Source organism: Biomphalaria glabrata, chromosome 9, assembly GCF_947242115.1.
Source record: "Biomphalaria glabrata chromosome 9, xgBioGlab47.1, whole genome shotgun sequence".
Classification (NCBI taxonomy): Eukaryota; Metazoa; Mollusca; class Gastropoda; family Planorbidae; genus Biomphalaria; species Biomphalaria glabrata.
This window is the reverse complement of record NC_074719.1, coordinates 7,369,713-7,389,517: the sequence shown is the minus strand read 5'-3', so window position 1 is coordinate 7,389,517 and position 19,805 is coordinate 7,369,713. Positions and strand designations below refer to the sequence as shown.

Sequence of the window (19,805 nt, the reverse complement as noted above, 5' to 3'; positions counted from 1 at the left end):
ATTGGGTGTCTGAGAAATTACAAATGTACATTTTACCAGAGTGTTTGTAAAATGTTTTACATGTTTTGGATGTTCCTTCAGAGTTGAAGATAGTTTACTTCCTAGTCCAAACCTCCCGCAGGACGACGGGGGATGGGAGCGGGCAGGGTTTGAACCCTCGACCGTCGATAAATCCGAACGACAGTCCAGCACGCAAACTGCACGACCAGGCAGCGCGTTGATATAAGCTTTGTAAAAACTAAAAAGGTGCCACTAGTGTAGCATGTTTTACTTTTTATCACTACATGATTAATTCTATTTGGCTGGCATGAGAGCAGACTATCCTACTTTATTATTTCACGACAATGTTGAGTAGATCATATCCGAGAGGAGTTTGTCTAGTCCCGTAACACATTTTTCAAGGGATGAAAATCTACACAATTTTTTCTAGAGTCTCTCATCCTCATCTCTGCCTGCGATGTCGTCTGCTGCAAACTGAACGAGTCTCTTTAACTGTCTCCACGTCTTGCCCATTATCTTCTTTGGCCAGTCGGCTTCCGGGTAACTCTGGCTGTCACCGACCAGCTATGAAATGGGCTTTAAATAAAACAAAAATATATCGGTCTAAAAGGCCGACTACTCCTTAGAAGTTCGTAGTTTTCTTAGCTAGCGGCAAGTAATGATGATCGATGCGAGGGGGAGATAATTACAAAGGCGCTTATGAACAAACAAAAGGACACTTTACGACTACATCTCATTTCATGGTTCAATTTCATGAATGGGTCAGTTAGTCGTTGGCTTCACAGTCTGTCTTATTTATTGCATTTCCTTTCAGACCTGTAAGTTAATAAAATAAATGAGGATGTCATGTCACCAGCACAATGCTCTAATTCAAATTCACAGTCTTGGACCCCTCTGGTTTAAAAGCTACATGAACTACTAATTATTTTTCTGAGGATGAAGTGAAAGGTTGTTTCACTTTTTGATTTCATTGATTCACTCTGACAGTCTCTATACCCTGCCCCCCCCCCCCCAATCACAACCTGATTTTGTTGAAAGTATTTCAAATCCTTATTTGTATGCAAAAACTTTTTAAACATATTTTTCTGTATCAATACTTAACAAGTCTGTGTCTTACTGATCAGAAAATTATAACAAGTTTGTGTCTTACTGATCAGAAAATTATAACAAGTTTGTGTCTTACTGATCAGAAAATTATAACAAGTCTGTGTCTTACTGATCCGAAAATTATAACAAGTCTGTGTCTTACTGATCCGAAAATTATAACAAGTCTGTGTCTTACTGATCAGAAAATTGTTTCTACAATAAGTCCAATAAATTGTTTTGACTGTTGCTAAATAAACAACAACACGGCTAAAGTCATGTGACTTATAACTTTGTTTTTACTGAGTTCTAAATCTTAGCAATCTTCTTTTACAATCACTTTCAAATGATGATCTGGTTTTGTTTTGGTCTTCAAAACTGTAACTTTTCACTGTGTGTGTACTGACTACAAATACAAATCTATTGTGCCATTCAAAGAAATTCAAATTAATGAGGAATTATTGATACATCATCACCTCTGCATACAAAGGAAGTTCTCAAGACAAAGAGAGGCTCAAAACTATAAAACACTTGGTCTGGTAATGACCATTTCTGAAGATCTGCAGGGGAGAGAAAAGGTTTGGCAGTTTGACTAGTTAAATTTTAACTTACATTCAATGACAGAAATTTAAAATCAATCTCTAGGTATAGCCAAGTAATGACTTTAATTTGTAACAGTGGCAAGGACTGGATCATTAATGAAAACAATGAGACGATTGGTGACCCAGTGGGATAAATTGTCACCAAAGTTGGTGATAAGATTTTGTCAAAGAAAAAGAAATGTTTAATGGCATAGCTAGGAATTTGTCATCATTTGGGGGCTCCTGCATTTTGACATTCAACATCATGACATGAGATAATGGCGTAATATTTAATATTTGATGTAAAAGAAAAATTTCAAACACTCATTTGGGGCGCCCTCCTCAGGTGGGGACCCGGGGGATTTTTTAATTTTACCCCCACCCCCCTAATCATAGCTACGTTACTGGAAATGTTCACTTATTTTTGTGCACATATCCCTACTTTGTTAAGTCTACATGAAATTATCACATAAAATACAACTCTAAATATTAGTCATACACTTTATTATTGTTTTTCTACTAAGATACTTTGTTCCTCAAATAGTCTTAAAATGACATTTATCTTCAAAATTGAAATGAAAAACAAATTGGAATCTCTCTTTACTTATTGGTATTAAATATCTCAACACGCCCCATTTCGTTGCACTGGATTACACATAAAGAGAGCAAAAGAAAGTCTCCAAGAACTACGGCAGAATATTTAAAATAATGAATGACAGTCAGGGTTTACAAAGAGGGTGGTCAGCATGACTGTTCATTCTTTTTTAATGTCCTTGTAAAAGACTGGTCACCAGGATGTCATGTGATAGCAACTATGTCAACTATTTAATACCAGGATATTTAGGTAGACTCTTGCTTTAGCTGACAGCTAAGCACACTTAATACGGTTTCTTTTCTTGTTTTCCAGACCTAGAAGTACTAAAAATAAGATACAAGAAAAAGGGTAATATGTATATAAGAGAAATTTTTTAAAAAATTAAAAATATATATATATATGTATTTTTAGGGACATAATTTTGGAATACATCATTATAAAATTATTTTGGTATTTTATTATTCTTTGAAAAAAAGATAACTACAGCACTAATTTTTACATAAATCAAATTCCAAGGCCAACTAGTACAAAAAGATTTGTATAATCAGTGAGATATATATTAAATCAACTGAGATCATTGTTTTGGTAGCAAGATTTAACATGGCAGTCTATATACAAAGTAACAAATTGAAATTATTTACATTCCAGTCCAAGATTAAAGAAGAAAAATAACTACAAATTGTTTTTTCATTAAGATGTCAAGTTTTAAAGAAAGTCTAATAAAATTTCAATAACTTCTATATTATTTATGTAATATTGTACATATAATAGTGTCTAGTTCTATATTATTAAAATGTATTTAAATTTAATAAACATCAATAAAAAAAAAAAAAAGAAGCAATTAAAAATGTCAAGAAATATTTTTAAAGCCAAGCACTCAGAAAAACAAAAGTGAAAATAGAAATTTGAAAGACATAAATAAATATCTTCAAAAGCTCTTAATTGAACTTAAGAGGCTCACAAAATGAACAATGTCAAAGAAGGAGAGAATCCTTAGAGCACAGCAACACATTTTTTGTTGGTTTAGAAGAAGAAAAAACATAAACAAATAATTCAGACTCTAAAAGAATACTATAAAACTTCATGTCACAAGAAGATTACAAATATTTTTTTATCCCTAAAGTTAACACACAAATTTAGACTTAAGCACAAAATAAACTTAGACATGTCAAAGACTTGAGCACAAAATAAACTTAGACATGTCATAGACTAGAGCTCAAAATAAACTTAGACATGTAAGAGACTTGAGCACAAAATAAACTTAGACATGTAAAAAACTTGAGCACAAAATAAACTTAGACATGTCATAGACTTGAGCTTAAAATAAACTTAGACATGTAAAAGACTTGAGCACAAAAATAAACTTAGACTTGAGCACAAAATATACTGCTAGATCAAGACAAACATGTGCAAAATGAAACTCATTGGATATGTACAGGATTGATTTCCATCTTCCATTCTTTTGTTTCTCCATGAAGTCCTATGTTGAGCACACTGTACTGTCTGATGTGGCTTGCAGGGAGAGAAGAATGCTGTCTAATGTAGTGGTCAGCTGGTCAATCTCTAGCTCAAGGTTTGTTATCTCTTGTGTCTGTGCCTGAAGCTCTGGGATCAGAGCTAAAGTGGGAAATAGTTTCAAAGAAGGTGATAGAATCACAATATATGAGACATATATGAGATATTAGATGATTCAAATATATGATAATGTTGTTCAATTACAATCTACAAAACAGGTCATTTCATAGTGGATGGCTGCCTGGTTGTGCGGTTTGTGCGCTGGACTGTCGTTCAGATTTATCGATGGTCGAGGGTTCAAATCCTGCCGGCTCCCATCCCCGGTCGTCCTGCGGGAGGTTTGGACTAGGAAGTAAACTATCTTCAACTCTGAAGGAACATCCGAAACATGTAAAACATTTTACAAACAAACATTTTAGTGTAGTCTTGATACACTGAACCCAGATGTCTACAAAAAGAACAATGCAAATGTGGCCTAAGTTTCCATTGTAATGGAAGTAAAGTTCCCTTTCAGACAATGCGGTATAAAGGGCAGATGGTGTAAAGCTCATCTGTTTCTGTGGCCCATGATTAACGAGGGTGTCATGTGGCCAGTACAATAGCCAATAGTCCCAACTAGTGTCAGGTACCCATTAGAGCTAGGTGAATTCAAAGGTGCCCTAATGATAAAAGATAAATCACAAGTGTTCAACTTCTAAGTATTTAACTGTAAGGCCAAGCATCAGGAACGATGTAGGCCAAACTTCAGCTAAATTGCAGGTAGGTTATATTCAAAATGAAGGCAGCTACTGAAAAATGAATTCAGTGGAAAGAAAAAAAAAAAGGTTTGGTTGAGTTCTAATGCTTCAAGCAGGAGTCAAATACCTAACTCTATCACATGATAGCCAATGTTATTAAAAGGTAAGTAATAAATAAGGACTGGACTGTATTGACTTACTTTGTAACTGAGCTAAATCTTCCAACCCCGACAGCGCACTGGCTAGTTGCTTGATATCATTGTCAGCTAGAGTCAGATTGGCCAGGGCAGGACTCAGAGCTGGGTCATTCTCATTGACATTTATAGAGTACATAACCTGCGTCAGCTTGACCTGTGCCTGTCAATAAATACATACAATTTTTTTAAATATATATAGACTTAATGTGATGTTTGTGTAGGAAATTCAAGGTTCTGCAATGTTTGATTGAAAAATCTACTTCTACTGTAACTCAAGAGGTTGTGAATTAAACTAATATTGTATACCTTTGTTTCATTATTACAAGTTTAAAATAAGGAAGACAAGTACTTTTTTGTGGCTAAAATACTAAAAATAATTTTTCTGGCTATACTAGGAAAGAAAGAAAAAGATGTGTATTTAGTCTTATAATAAGAATCTGATATTGCTATTTTCAGTAGTTTGAGAAATTTATATTGTTATGACTCTGCCATGTGCAACGCCATCTAAGCTAGAAGGTGCGCACTGTGATAAACTAGACAGAGAAGGATGTCGACATCAGAAAGAGAAGAGAGAACGATTTCCGCCCAAGTGGAGAGCCTAGATAAAGATGCTGTGCCCAAGTCATGTTGTTCTACATGTATTTGTGATGTCCTGTAAATAAACATCGATGTGCCTCGTTGAGTTGCCTCACTTAAGTTATTACAGTATTCTTCCATGAAGAAATTAATATTTTCTTAAAGATAGCCACTAGCAAGTATAAAATAGCGTAATCTCCAGTTGTTTGGCTCTTCCTCTTTCCCGAAATAATTAGATAAGCCATTAGCTATTCTAATTACATGTTCTTATGTTACTGTCCCAATACAAAAAAGTAATTAAGTTCTATCAACATGTAGACTATCTTATTTCAGTTCTATAAGTATTTAAACTAAATGATTTTAGAAACTAATTTGAAAAGATAACTTGTTATAAATGTCAAAGGAAACAATAACCAAACTTGTGTACTCTTGCAAAAATTAGAATTGAGATCATTCTTTTTATAGCTTAAAAATAATATAAAACACTCCACGCTCAACTTGACATAATATTGTTCATGATAGTTGTATTATCCTGTGAGTCATCATCACTTGTAAAAAAAACAAAAACACCAACAGTACATCCAAGTTTCACAACAAAAAACACCAAAAAAACCCAGCACTAAGCTTCTTGTCTGGTGCAAAATAAGACATGATGAGCTTTCTTTATTTGAAAGTTTAAATAACTGCCAGTAACATTCTATTATGTTGTACCACATCAGTAGCCTACCATATATCTATCTCACTAGTGGTTATTGGGTTAACCTACAGACTTACTTGACTAATTGAGTCGGCACTGTCTTTGATTTGATTGGATGATGTCACAGCATTGGTCACATCCAAGCCCGCCTGAGTCAAACATGAGGACACATTTTTCACTTCTTCAGTCAACTGTTGAGCCAAGCCAATGGCTTGTGTGATGTTAGCCTCAACTTGACTTGTGTGTGTCATTGACTGGAACACAAAGGTTGCAGAATGAGAGAGATGTTTCAATATAGACAAACAAATTTAGATTCAAACATCAGTGAGTCAAATTTGAAGCAATGTGTAAGTTTCCATCTGACAACTTCCAACTCTAATGCACAATCATCAGCAGCAGCAAACTCCATTTGAGTGTGGGCTTGAGAGGCATAGTTGGGCCTTTTTGGCTACTTATTCAATCTAATTCTTCATATTACCTTCCAAATAACACCTATCTTTCATGGGAATGGCTGCGAGCCAAAAGCAATCTCTTTTTGGTGAGCATAAATGAAAACAGTAACAGATGTGCCTCCAGAAATCAACTTAGTGCCATTTTGACCTCACTGGTATAAAGAAAAGCAGATAGCAGCAGATGGCTTCTGGAAGAGACAGCTGGATAACTCTCACAAAGGTCAACAACACACACTTGAGGCCCAAAGAAAACTTTTGCTAAAGACAAGTGCAGAAGATAAAAAAGAAAACTTAAATAGAACCCAGGCAGACAGCAGCAGCAAATGTAGCAAAATATGCAGGTCCCTAATGGGTTTACATGGTAAGGTGTGATACTGCACTCTTCCTTTATCTTTGGAATCAAAAACATTGCCTTATTAATATTACTGTAAAATCTCATTCCAGACTAATGATACAAAGATTCAGGAACTAATATTTCATGATCAGATATTTGTGACAATGTTTAAAAAAAAACAAGAAGACAGAGTTGTACACAATATTGCACAGGTGGCTCCTGAGGATTAGTTACATTCACAATAAACTCACACCTAAATTGCATTCACAACAGAATCAACTAGACACCATTATTTCTAATTTACAGACAGCAGGATATCAATCAATGATAATTTATAAATACAAGGAAGCCTCTATTTTTAAACCAAGACTAGTTCACCTATTCTGAGTACTCATACTTTAAGTAGATGATGAAACTGGATTATCAATCTATAAGTGGTGACAATATAAAAAAGAGAAGAAAGGTGAACAAACAGAACAAACATAATAGCAACTTTTTCCCTACACCAGGCTGACAAAAAAAATGTAACAAGCAAAATATATTCTTTAAAAGGACAAAACTTTTATATTTAGCCATATCTGTGAATACTGAAGGGTCAATTCCCCATGGTATCAAACAAAATAATTAATTACTAGTAATTACATGAACCTAATTGGTTACTTTTTTTTTTAGTGATTCATGTCTTGTTTATGCCAATGAATAATTGCTACCTGCTGCAATACAGAAGTAATGCTGGCATTGAGAGCACTTGTAGTCACTTCAACACTTTCAGCTTCCTGTCTCAGTCGCTGTGATTCTATGATGTCAGCTTTCATCAACTCGACTGCTTCACTCAGTTGTCTGGCTTTAGCTCTAGCAAATAGACAATGTACAGACAAGTAGATGATGGTGATGAAAGTGATGCTTGGGTATCTCATATTTTCATGCCAGCTGAAGGCATTCTGATCTACTTTACACTTTACATTTGTTGGGAAATGGGTGTCTTTAAGGCATCAACGTCTGTATGGTAGAAACACAGTTCTAACTTAAAATTACAAAAATCACAGCTCTCAAGATGATTTGAACTCAAGAACATTAGCCAAAGCATTTAAATTATGGCTTTTATACAGCGCTACTTTCATGCTTTTAGCATGCTCAGAGCGCTTTGGTCTAATCTCATTTGTGGACCAGTGAGGGGAGGAGGTATCAAGGAGAAGGTTTTTATATGCTGCCTTCAGGCGCTCAGTAAACACAACACAACTCTGCCAGAGCCTCGAGCCCCCTTCATAGGTAGCCAAGCCAAGCCAAGTTCAAACGCAATTAGCCTCTCGACCAGTACTCTCTGTCAGTCTTACATGCCTACTCTTTATCATGGTCATACATTCCTGGTTGCTGAATAGCTTCAACTAAGCACATGCTATTAGTTGGGGAAAGTATAAGTGCTCAACGTGTTTCACCAGCCTTTGTCATCAGTAGCAAAGTTTGTTTTGAATATACATAAGGTCAAAAATATACCTAAAAACAACTAATGTAGTCTCTCTAAGTAAATCTAATGGAAAATGTAATATATAAGTACATTTGTATTGTGCAGATTTGTTAATTAATTTTTTTTTTTGGGGGGGGGGGGGTCTTATATATGTATATATTAATATATTTTATATATATATATATATATTTTTTTTTTTAAATTTAATTTAGGATCAGTTGTATAATTCAAAGTTACAAACAACTGGAGTGATGGAAAAATAGTTTTGATCCAGCCATTTTGTGTGAACCATTAGAAAACCAAAGTAAACACTGCAAGAAATATATCTGTGAAGACTTTTCTATTTTAGTTCTTAAATTAAATATAAAAATACCAATTGCAGGGTGGATTTATTACATTCAATAGTATTTAAAAGTACTTCTATGTTCTAGCATCATTCTAATGCAGTTACTTGGTGATAATATGTAAGATTTTTTTCTGCAATGTGGCTGATTAAAGCAAGAATATATATTTCAATCAATATGAATTTGTCCCTAGTCCACACTTTAAAACCCAACCAATAGTGAGTCACAACTATGACACAAATCTGAGTCAAGGTCTTACATGGCTTGTTGAGTTAATCTCACAGCTTCATTGGCATCATACAAAGCTTGCTGGGACTTGAGATAGGCGTCAGCCACTTCTGATGGACTGACAGTACTTCTCTCTATCTGCTGGACCAAATTCTGTAGATCAGTCAGGCTGGGAAGCTGCTGGGATACAGTGTTGAGTGCCTTGATTGAGATTAAGTCTGCCTGGGCCTGGTTCAGAGAGATGATACTCTCTAGTATAGCAGTCATGGAGTTGATCATAGTTTGCACTGCCTTCTCTGACAACAACTGAAAGAGACAAGCATGAAACAAGTTCAATACAAAAAATACTTTAAGTCAAATGACATCAATTATTTTAAATCAATTATTTTGAATCAATTATTTTGTATCAATTATTTTGTATCAATTATTTTGTATCAATTATTTTGTATCAATTATTTTGAATCAATTATTTTGTATCAATTATTTCGAATCAATTATTTTGTATCAATTATTTTGTATCAATTATTTCGAATCAATTATTTTGTATCAATTATTTTGTATCAATTATTTTGTATCAATTATTTTGTATCAATTATTTTGTATCAATTATTTTGTATCAATTATTTCGAATCAATTATTTTGTATCAATTATTTTGTATCAATTATTTTGTATCAATTATTTTGTATCAATTATTTTGTATCAATTATTTTGTATCAATTATTTTGTATCAATTATTTTGTATCAATTATTTTGAATCGATCAAGGAATTAATCTTTAAGAGATCTAGACTAACAATAATAAATTGTGTATTGGGAAAAATATTTTTATCAATGTTTTTTTTTAGTGTGCAACTTATATGCTTACAACATACTCAATGCAGTATGGTCCAATCAAAGTGATACATTACATGTACAAGATTTTGACCAGACAGATGGATTGACTTGATATACGCTTAGTCAATACAAAATTTAATTATTAAAATCATAAAAAAATCTTTAAATTAAAAAAAAATAAATCCTATCAACAAGTCTAGAAACTCATTTTCTACAAGTCAAGGATTTAAAGAAAAATGATGCATTTTAAGTTGCTATGAAAATTAAGCTGCGCATTAAGTTATCTAATGAGTTAAAGAAACACATTTTCAACAACCAAAATATAAATCAAGCCTACATTAGATTACAATCTAAATAAGAAGTAATCTTTAGCTGTAATTTTACCTTAAAGCTTTTTGCATCTTTCAAAGTTCTGTCTGCCAATGTCTGTGTGCTGGTAGCATTAGCCAGATATTTCTAGTCGTGAAAGATCAATAGAAAAAAAGAAGTTAAAAATCAATAGAAAAAAGAAGTTAAAAGTAAGCACTATAAATAAAATATCATCTGGGAGATTTACTGATTCAGTCCAAATCTAATTAAAAAAAAGCAAACAAACAATCGCAACAAATGTAAAAAAAAATATTTAAAGTTCCCCTTTCTGACCTTGTGGTCTATAGGGTAGATGATGTAAAGGTCATCTATTTCTGAGGCCTACGGTTTACGAGGGTGTCATGTGGCCAGCACAAAGACCAACTGCCTTTACTTTTCCCTAACTAATGTCAGGTACCTATTAGAGCTGGGTGGACTCAGAGGCGCCCAAAGATCCCGAAATTAAAAATCCCAGACTTCACCAGGATTGGAACCCAGGATTCCTGGTTTGGAAGCCAAGCACTTTACCACTAAGCCACCGATCCTCCTACAACAAATGTGGCCAACATAATAACTTCAATATAATAAATACTTAAAAAAAGATAACTAATAATATGAATGATGATGTTTGATGTTAGGATCTCATTTCATCATTCAACATAAAAATCTTTATCTTCCCATAGTCTAAATATACTGTACATTTATCTTTCTACTAGGAAGGCAGTGCATGAGGAGACAGAACCTTCTAGCTGAGTCTACTAGACTTGTTAAATCAGTGCATGGACCAAAGGTTAGAAACTCACTCTCCATTGATCTCAGACAACATGGTACACTATTTTCAAGAAGAACTTTAAGACCTACCTATTTAAAACTTTTTTACATTAGTTTGTCAATTTAGCTCTCGAGTTTGTGTTTGTAATGATATCAGAGCGCCTTGAGCCTACATTTTGTTTGTTAACAGCGCTTTGTACATAAAATTCTTCTTCTTATTATTATTGAATAAAAACTGATCTCTTTTGGGCCTTGAAGATCTAAGAGCAGGAAAAGTAGAGTTAGTCTCTGATTTACAAGAATATCAAGGTCCTCTAACTAGGTCAGGTATTTATTAGAGCAAGATTGACTTTACTGGAATCTTTTAGAGCTCATTTGACAACATTAAGTCCTAAAAGTTTAAGTAAAGGTCCTAACCAATATATCTAGCAGATCTCATAAAAAAAATAATTCTTATATTAATAAACTTGGTGCAGAATAAATCTACCTCGAGCATTAAGATTCCATTCAACATATCAGTCTCAGCTCTGGTAGACTCTGATACTAGTGGTGACAACAGAGTGGTGATATTGTCAACAGCACTTGTGACATTCACAATAAAGGCAGACACATCGCTAATCATGAGGCTCACATTGGTCAGTCTGCTGTCTACATCATTCAACTTGATGTTTCTCTCAGTTGTCCCAGGGATCAATGATGTGTCATAAAGAGATTCTGTGCATACAAAAATAGTGTAATGTGGCGATCCAGTTTTGCAAATATTAACAATCTTAATTATTTTATGTCTTTAAAAGTCTTTTACTCAGCATCACTTACTAAGAGCTAAATATGTCTGGTTAATGGCTGCAGCAAATACCATAGACTGGTTGGCTTGGTTCTGTAGTTTCAATTGTCTTTCTTCAGGGGAGGCCACAACAAATGTCAGAGTTTGAATGCGTGAGTAGCTAGAGTTACCTTCACTTTGTGAAGTCTTGTTAAATAGAAAGTAAAATATCAAGACTATTAACTCTTTCAGTGCGAATTATTTTGATAGAAAAAAATGAAGCTTTCCGGGATTTACTTGCTGAGAGTAATGCCGCACTGTAAGAGTTAAATTTGACACAAAAGCTTATTATTATTATATTCTAAATTAGATAAGAGAGAATTCTTTTAAAAAACAAAAAATGAAGCATTTATCTTTAATGTGTTTAGTAATCAATTAATGTTAATTGTATAATGCTTTTCCTGCTGATGTAACCAATTGCAAATTACAAAAATAAGATCTTGAACATATTAGACTAAGAATAAGAACAAAGAATATTTTTCTAGCTTATGTCTTTTTTAAAATCAGTATTATTATTCAAATACCAGCTTTGGTTTTCATCAATAATTGTAATTCAAAAATTTATTGTACTAGAGTGTTTTATTTAAATTTAAATCATTGCATAGGATAAACTTTCATCTATTTTTTTCTATTCTCTTTGATTAAGTCTTTGTATGCTTTCTTTAGATCCAGTATCTATTCAAAAGCAGCATATTCTGGTCTATTATTGAAAAAAAAAATTGATTTATGTTTCAATAAAACAAGACATTTTTCAATTTTTTAAATTAATTTTGATTTTTATCCTGTCTAGTTTGACCTCATGTTTTAGTAATTACAACAACGTATTAAAACTAACTGTCTAGCCATCTAGTAAGCCATTAGGACTGTTGGGATGGTTGGAATTCTACCCCCTGTCCTGAAGGAGGTTTGGACTAGGCCATAATTATCTTTACTTCTGAAAGAACTACCAAATCTTATAAAATCAAAACATTCTAACCCAAACATATACAATTGTCTTTTTCATCCAGGAGTATGCAGAAGTTGATTTATCTAGGAAGCCATTTTTGGATTTATTGGTTAAGTCATAACAATGAGAATAACAAAATAAAGGATGAAGATAAGAGAGTATTTTGACTTAAAAATCTATGGAAAGAATACTCATGTAAATGATCGAGATGTAATGTATACATCATTTTCCTCTAGACCAGGCATGTCAAACTCATTTAGGTGCATGAGCCACATAAAAACTTACTATGATGTGAGAGGCCGCAGCAAAAAATCAGTTACAAAACAGCCTAATAGTTTTATGTAAATTAGAAACAATACAATAGAATACAAAAATTAATGGTATACCTGTCCCTTAGTTAATATTATTATTTTGTTTACTAGAAATTCCTATAATTATGCATTATTTTCTTTGTCCTGATGCTTGACATCTTTTCTGAGATACAAGTTTATTAATGTCAGGTTGAAAGTTTGTTTGCCACTGACACTTTTATCACTGATGACAAATTTTGATCAGATAATTTCGAACGGTGAGGTGTTTTTGTTGCTTTCATTATGGAAAAGGACTGTTCACGGAGATCAGTGCTTGCAAACAGCAACACTTCTGGCTGCAAATTTCCGCAATTCAATGTACCGTAAAATTTTAACACAGCCACTTCTATATACTTCGCTTTCAACAAAGAATAAGACTGCTATTCTATCAGCTCTAGTTGCACATTATCAGCAGCATTTTCAGAAGCAAATGAGAATGGAGATACTAACAATTAAAATTCTTGCTCGTATGAAAAAAAAAGTCACAATAACGGTCATTATATTTGGTTTATCCACAGTCGTAACTTTGCTTGAAAGCACTTCACATGATCACACGAAGTTGTGACAATTTTGTCTTTACATTGAAGTTTCAAATTCAAGTCTTGAAGGTGACCAGTGGGATCAACTGCTAATGCAAAATCCCAAACCCATTCGTCAGTTTGGAAATGTTCAATAGGTTCACCTTTCATGTTCAGAAACAATACAATTTCCTCACGTAGTGCAAAAAATCTCTTCAATACTTAATGACATGCGAGCCAGCGAACTAATGTGTAGTAGGGAACACAATCAAATTCATGTTTAATCTCATCCAGATACATTGAAAAGTGGCAAGCATTTAAACCACGGGCATGAATAAATTAGCTTTGCATCAAAACCATTTCATTTCATGGATGGTGCGCCATCTGTTGTTAGTATAACTAGCTTTACAAAAGATAAATTGTACTGCAATATTACCTCCTGTTATTTCTCAAAACCATCCTTGCTTGTTATGGTGTTATGCAAAGAACAGATCTCAAGTAGCTCCTCGTGTATCTTTTGAATATAGCCAACTGTGCTACACCTGTTACATCAGTTGACTCATTTAGAGCCAATGAAAATAATTCCAAATCTATTTTGTTCTTTAATTGTTCACGCAACCTGACTGACATGACAGTTATTCTATCTGCCACAGTGTTCCTAGTTAACGCTATTTCTTTGAATGCTTTCACCTTTTTCTGGACAAATTTCTTCGGCTTTAACGACACACTACTTCATAAAATTACATTCTCTAAATGATTTGCTATGACTTGCAATTAAGTTTGACAAAATGTAGCTTGCTTTCACTGCAGACTCACTTTCGCTTTTCATTTTAACAAATACTATTTTTTAATTCAAGTAGCTTGTCATCTCTAATTTTCCATCATAATAGTTTAACATTATTTTGATAATTTTTTAGGTGGCCAAGCGGACTGCATGCAGCCCCCGAATGCCATGTTTGACATGCCTGCTCTAGACACAAATATTTCTTGCATTTGTAAGGATTGAATCTAAAGTGAGCATACATGACACACACACTTACCATAACCAAATTTCAGTACAGGGCACAGAGATACTGATCTCTAACACCATCAGGCTAACCAGTAACTCAATTTTAGTACAGTGACACACAGATACTGACCTCTGCTAACACCATCAGGTTAACCAGTAACTCAATTTTACTACAGTGACACACAGATACTGACCTCTGCTAACACCATCAGGTTACTCAGTTGTTGTCTCAGTGTGGCCAGAGATGTGGCTGATGTGGCTGAGACATTCACAGCATCAGTCAACAGTAAAAGAGGGCCAACTACTGCCTGGAGATTGGTTTCTGAGTAGTTTAGAGTGTTCATCTCTATCACTAGAGCATCCTGTACTGCCTGAGCCTGCAACCAAGGATTTAGGCGGGAAAGTTAATTGTAGCACTTCACCAAAATCTGATTCGGTTATTCTAAAATGACGCAGCTAAAAGGGAGGAAACTCTGAATGCAATGAATGTAAACAGTCCTAGTGATATGAGAGCTTATAAAGAACACATTTTGTTGAAAAGTAAAAGAAAGAAACAGGTTTAACAAATAACATCCTGTAAGATTTCACATAAATGTTTATCAGTGTCAATTATTCAATGAAACAAATAGTTGAGTAGATTTGAACATTTTCACTAATATAAGAAAAAGTACAATTCAGAATAAATAAGATTTTAAGGCACGTGTCTTCATGATTCTGAAAGGTTTATTTTCTAGCATCAATATTTATTGTCACCTTTTATCCATTTCAATAATGCTAACAGCATGAAGGAAATACTGACTATATATCCTATTTGTTGGGTTGTCATATTTGCTCCAATACTGTTGATAAAAAGTTGTTTACTTTTATGTAATTCCAACTCTCACAGATATTATGAGTTGATTGAGGCTCATCTGTCCATTGAAACAAAAGAAGTAAAGCCCTCTGTGATTGAAGAGTAAAGGTTGATACAGCTGATAAGAAAGACATTTGTTTTCTGACAAGTTTGTCCAGCCTTTCCCCTCTGCAATAGTAGGCTAGTACACAGTAACACCCTATTTCATGTCTAACTGCTAACTTTATTCTAAATGGTTCATATATATGTGCCCCTCGTTACCTCACTAAACTTTGCCTTGAGAGACTTGAGCTCCTGAGCCACTTCTTCAAAGCTAGCCAGAAGTAATGTGGTCTTGTTGATATTGTCTTCAATCAAAGTCAAAGCTGAACTGATTTGATCAGAACTTTGATTATCTGTTCATAAGATTAAGAATAAATGGTTATAGAAAAACAATTAACAAGTCAGATAACAGGATATAGATGCTTATAACAGCATGTCTAAAAAAGTTGACTTTTTTTTTAAAGTTTTGCATTGAAACATTGGTTATCATTTTTACAATGTATTTAAGGATCTGCCATAATGGCCAGTATGTTGCAGGAATAATAGTTCCAACAGTTTTACTTTAAACATTTTGTTATTTTCAGACTAATTGCAATTAAGAGCACAATTCCTGTATACCTAACAATGAAAATTGATAGCTAAGGACTAACGTAAAGTTGGTCAAGCTTACTGTAGTCATTCCATATAGTGCTCACTGTAGATTCCAGCTCTGTCAAGTGACTGCCAATCTTGTTGATTTTATCTCCCCAGGAATCAAAACAATTTCCACATAAAACACAGTCTGGGAAAGTGCCTTAAATAAGAAAAAGTAATTTAAATCTTATTGCATTTTAATGTATTAATCTAAACTTTCATACCATATAATTACAACATTAAATTAAGCAGAAATTCTAAATTAATGCATAATTCTTCTCCTCAGCTCTCCCAAAAATTACATGCAAGACCTGAATTCCATAAGGCTGTGGAAATTGCCTATGACTGATCTCTGTGGAGAGAGCTTGTCATGCTATATGCCGAACAGCACAGGAGGACCTAAGTCTAAGTAAGTGAGACTGCATTGTGTATTACTGCTTCTTCTTCTAGCCAGCTTTTTTTTGCTCTTTTGAAGTCAGTGCAAATGCAAAATAGAGTTTTTTCATCTGTTTAGCATTACCACACATAGTGTTGTTTATGCTCGTTTGTAGCGGTAATAGGGTCTGCCTAAGGTGAATTAAATTGGGGCATTCCAGATTACACTATTAACTTAAATTTAAGTTTGGTAAAAAAAAAAACATTTATTGAATGTGCTGGGTAAATTATGCTGGAATTTTTGGAAGCTTTGCATCTTTGGTTTGAACTTTTGGAAATGTTTTGTGATATTTAATTTTGCTCTCTGAAGTAATGTCTGTAATTTATAAGATAATGCAGAGCAGACTTTTAGAATTGTCTGATCTTTGGGCAACTTCTTAAGTTCTTTTCAACTTGAGATAATGAAGTCAATAAGGCGACAAGTTGTGGTTATGCACACACAAAAGAAACTTAACAATTTTTAAGAACAGTAAGAACTATTTCAATAGTAGTGTGATATGAAGAAAATCTCCTAATGCTATGGCTGTGATACAATAAAACCTAAACAGCGGAGACATCTCTCAGTGAACTTACCCAAATAGAAGGAATGAACATACTGGAAAGAACCTGAAAATGATATTCAGTTGTTTCATATTACAAAGAAAAATATGATGTTATTTATCAATAAAGCTCACAAAAGACTAAATAACTTGACATAATAATATAAATGATAAACATTTAACATTAGAAACCTTTGCTAGATGCTTTAGGAATCAATGGCCTGACTAAATAAATTGTTTTCTTTATCTAAACTCAACTAAGAAAAAATTTCTAAGCAACATTGATCTGGAATGCCTGACCCCTATGTTTTTATTTCTGTGAAATATTTAAAAAAACATAAACTATTTAATTGTATAGCAATATTTAGTCTGTTAATTTGTGATTTTGATCTGTATCAATAGTTGTATTATTATCACTACAAAAAATTCAGATTTGGCCCTCAATTTTAAATTCTGAAATTAATGGCTGACATTTTAATACTACAACAACTTTATTTCCTCCATCGACATCCATGTCACAACAAAATACCTAAAAAAAAAGGTCCATGACAGGAAAGTACCATAATATTTATTGCAAATACAATGGGCATCTACTTTAAGCAGACACACTTAGTATTAGTAGACACACTTTTTAGCAGACACACTTTTAGCAGACACACTTTTAGCACACACTTACTTTTAGTAGACACACTTACTTTTAGCAGACACACTTTTAGCAGACACACTTACTTTTAGAAGCTGGAGAGCAGGTATTACATGTCCTACCAATAATACCAGGCAGTGCACAGCTACACTGACCAGTCTGGACATCACAACTCTCCTGTACTGACCCATTGGTGTACTTAAGTGTCCCAGTCTCATTGCATGTGCAGGCTAGTAGATTAGAAGAGACTGTCCCTTAGTACATATAATGGCATGTGAAATAGTAACAACAAATAAAAGAATTTATCATGTAGTCCTCAAAGCAAACAATTTTCAAAAGTTCTTTCCCTTTCATTTTCTACTTGTGCACAAGATTGTCTAAAATACACTTTTAAACTTCTTAAAATGTGCATAACATTATTTAAAACATATCTGATATTTAACATCAACTTACGATCACAGCCAGTAAATGTATTGTTATTCCAGTAACCATTCTGACATGAACTACAGGAACGTCCAGTGACCAAAGTTTTACATGGGCATTGACCTGAAGACTAGAGATATAACAGTGATAGTGAGATGAGTGTTAGCATGAAGACTAGAGATATAACAATGATAGTGAGATGAGTGTTAGCATGAAGACTAGAGATATAACAATGATAGTGAGATGAGTGTTAGCATGAAGACTAGAGATATAACAATGATAGTGAGATGAGTGTTAGCATGAAGACTAGAGATATAACAGTGATAGTGAGATGAGTGTTAGCATGAAGACTAGAGATATAACAATGATAGTGAGATGAGTGTTGGCATGAAGACTACAGATATAACAATGATAGTGAAATGAGTGTTAGCATTAAGGCTAGAGATATAACAATGATAGTGAAATGAGTGTTAGCATGAGTGTTAGCATTAAGGCTAGAGATATAACAATCAGAGTGAGATGAGTGTTAGCATTAAGGCTAGAGATATAACAATGATAGTGAAATGATTGTTAGCATGAAGACTAGAGATATAACAATGATAGTGAAATGAGTGTTAGCATGAAGACTAGAGATATAACAATGATAGTGAGATGAGTGTTAGCATGAAGACTAGAGATATACAATGATAGTGAAATTAGTGTTGGCATGAAGACTAGAGATATAACAATGCTAGTGAAATTAGTGTTGGCATGAAGACTAGAGATATAACAATGATAGTGAAATGAGCGTTAGCATTAAGGCTAGAGATATAACAGTGATGACTGATTGAGTTTTAGTATTAATTTAATGACATCTTTAAAGTTTGAAATGATGACAAGTTTATAGAGCCAGAGAGCTGCCTCTACAGATTAAAAACAAAGAAATCCAAACTTCTTTAAGCTAAAACAAACTGGACAAAGCTATGATTGTGTAGAATGAACAGAAATGTGTTCAAGTGCAAAGAATGTAAGCCAACAATGACATCATGAGTGAAGAAACCATAAAAGAATATAAAAAACACTGACCTTATCACAGACTAGACTTGTAGATCCATTGGTGTTACAGTTACAGGGTTGGCAGCCTACATTGGCAGTGAGGTTAAATGTCATGTCAGCACACTGGTCACATGATGCACCAATGACATTGGGTAAACATTCACAGACACCAGTGGTGTGGTTACATTGACCAGTGCTGCCAGTCATGTTACTACAGACACAGGCTGAAACAGAGACAAAAATACATTTCATTGACAACTACATGAAATCTACAAAGGAGTAACATCTAGAATAGTGATAACCTCAGCGTTCTAAGCCACCCTCATTCTAATTCTCATGTACTATTCTGCTTTCGTTTTTCTCTAGTTCCCTTAGTGGCTTAGCTTGCAAGCTATCTTGATCATGACATTCCAGGACTAGCATTACATAAGTGAAAATTTACCATAACAATGAGGAACGTCAAAGAACATGTACATTTTTACCACCTCAATAGCACATTATAAATTATTTAGTTACAGGTGTCCAATTACATTTTTAATTTGTTTTATTTTGTTTCTGTTATTTTCAATCACACAATAAAACAACATTAGTTTGGAATGTGAAGAGCTCAATTTTCATTGAGCTAATTGATTACCAATTCACTGTTAAAGAAATTTTAACACAATTACAGTGTAAATGTTCTTGAGCCACAGAAAAATATTTTGAATTTTAAAAATACTAACACAATTCTTCAATTCTAAAATAACATCCCAACATGTAAAATGAACAAAGAAACAATATACTCACAATTTGAACATCT

General features: G+C 33.7%; 1 protein-coding gene across 2 annotated transcripts in view; it reads right to left on the bottom strand.

The window, feature by feature from the left end:
• Nucleotides 1-1,360: 1,360 nt before the first annotated feature.
• LOC106066775 (laminin subunit gamma-1-like) overlaps nucleotides 1,361-19,805 on the bottom strand; it is a 66,034-nt gene continuing 47,589 nt past the window's right edge. The window contains exons 25-39 of one of the 2 annotated variants that reach the window (XM_056041589.1): nucleotides 19,037-19,230; nucleotides 18,002-18,101; nucleotides 17,635-17,778; nucleotides 16,940-16,972; nucleotides 15,969-16,091; nucleotides 15,518-15,651; nucleotides 14,598-14,780; nucleotides 11,574-11,727; nucleotides 11,245-11,471; nucleotides 10,023-10,094; nucleotides 8,836-9,110; nucleotides 7,478-7,619; nucleotides 6,059-6,235; nucleotides 4,712-4,868; nucleotides 1,361-3,876 (exon numbers count right to left, since the gene is read on the bottom strand). In XM_056041589.1, coding sequence (XP_055897564.1) covers nucleotides 3,740-3,876; nucleotides 4,712-4,868; nucleotides 6,059-6,235; nucleotides 7,478-7,619; nucleotides 8,836-9,110; nucleotides 10,023-10,094; nucleotides 11,245-11,471; nucleotides 11,574-11,727; nucleotides 14,598-14,780; nucleotides 15,518-15,651; nucleotides 15,969-16,091; nucleotides 16,940-16,972; nucleotides 17,635-17,778; nucleotides 18,002-18,101; nucleotides 19,037-19,230 — 2,252 coding nt within the window. In that variant the 3' untranslated portion in view covers nucleotides 1,361-3,739. The remainder of the gene's footprint in view (nucleotides 3,877-4,711; nucleotides 4,869-6,058; nucleotides 6,236-7,477; nucleotides 7,620-8,835; nucleotides 9,111-10,022; nucleotides 10,095-11,244; nucleotides 11,472-11,573; nucleotides 11,728-14,597; nucleotides 14,781-15,517; nucleotides 15,652-15,968; nucleotides 16,092-16,939; nucleotides 16,973-17,634; nucleotides 17,779-18,001; nucleotides 18,102-19,036; nucleotides 19,231-19,805) is intronic. The other variant, XM_056041592.1, reaches the window with a different exon arrangement.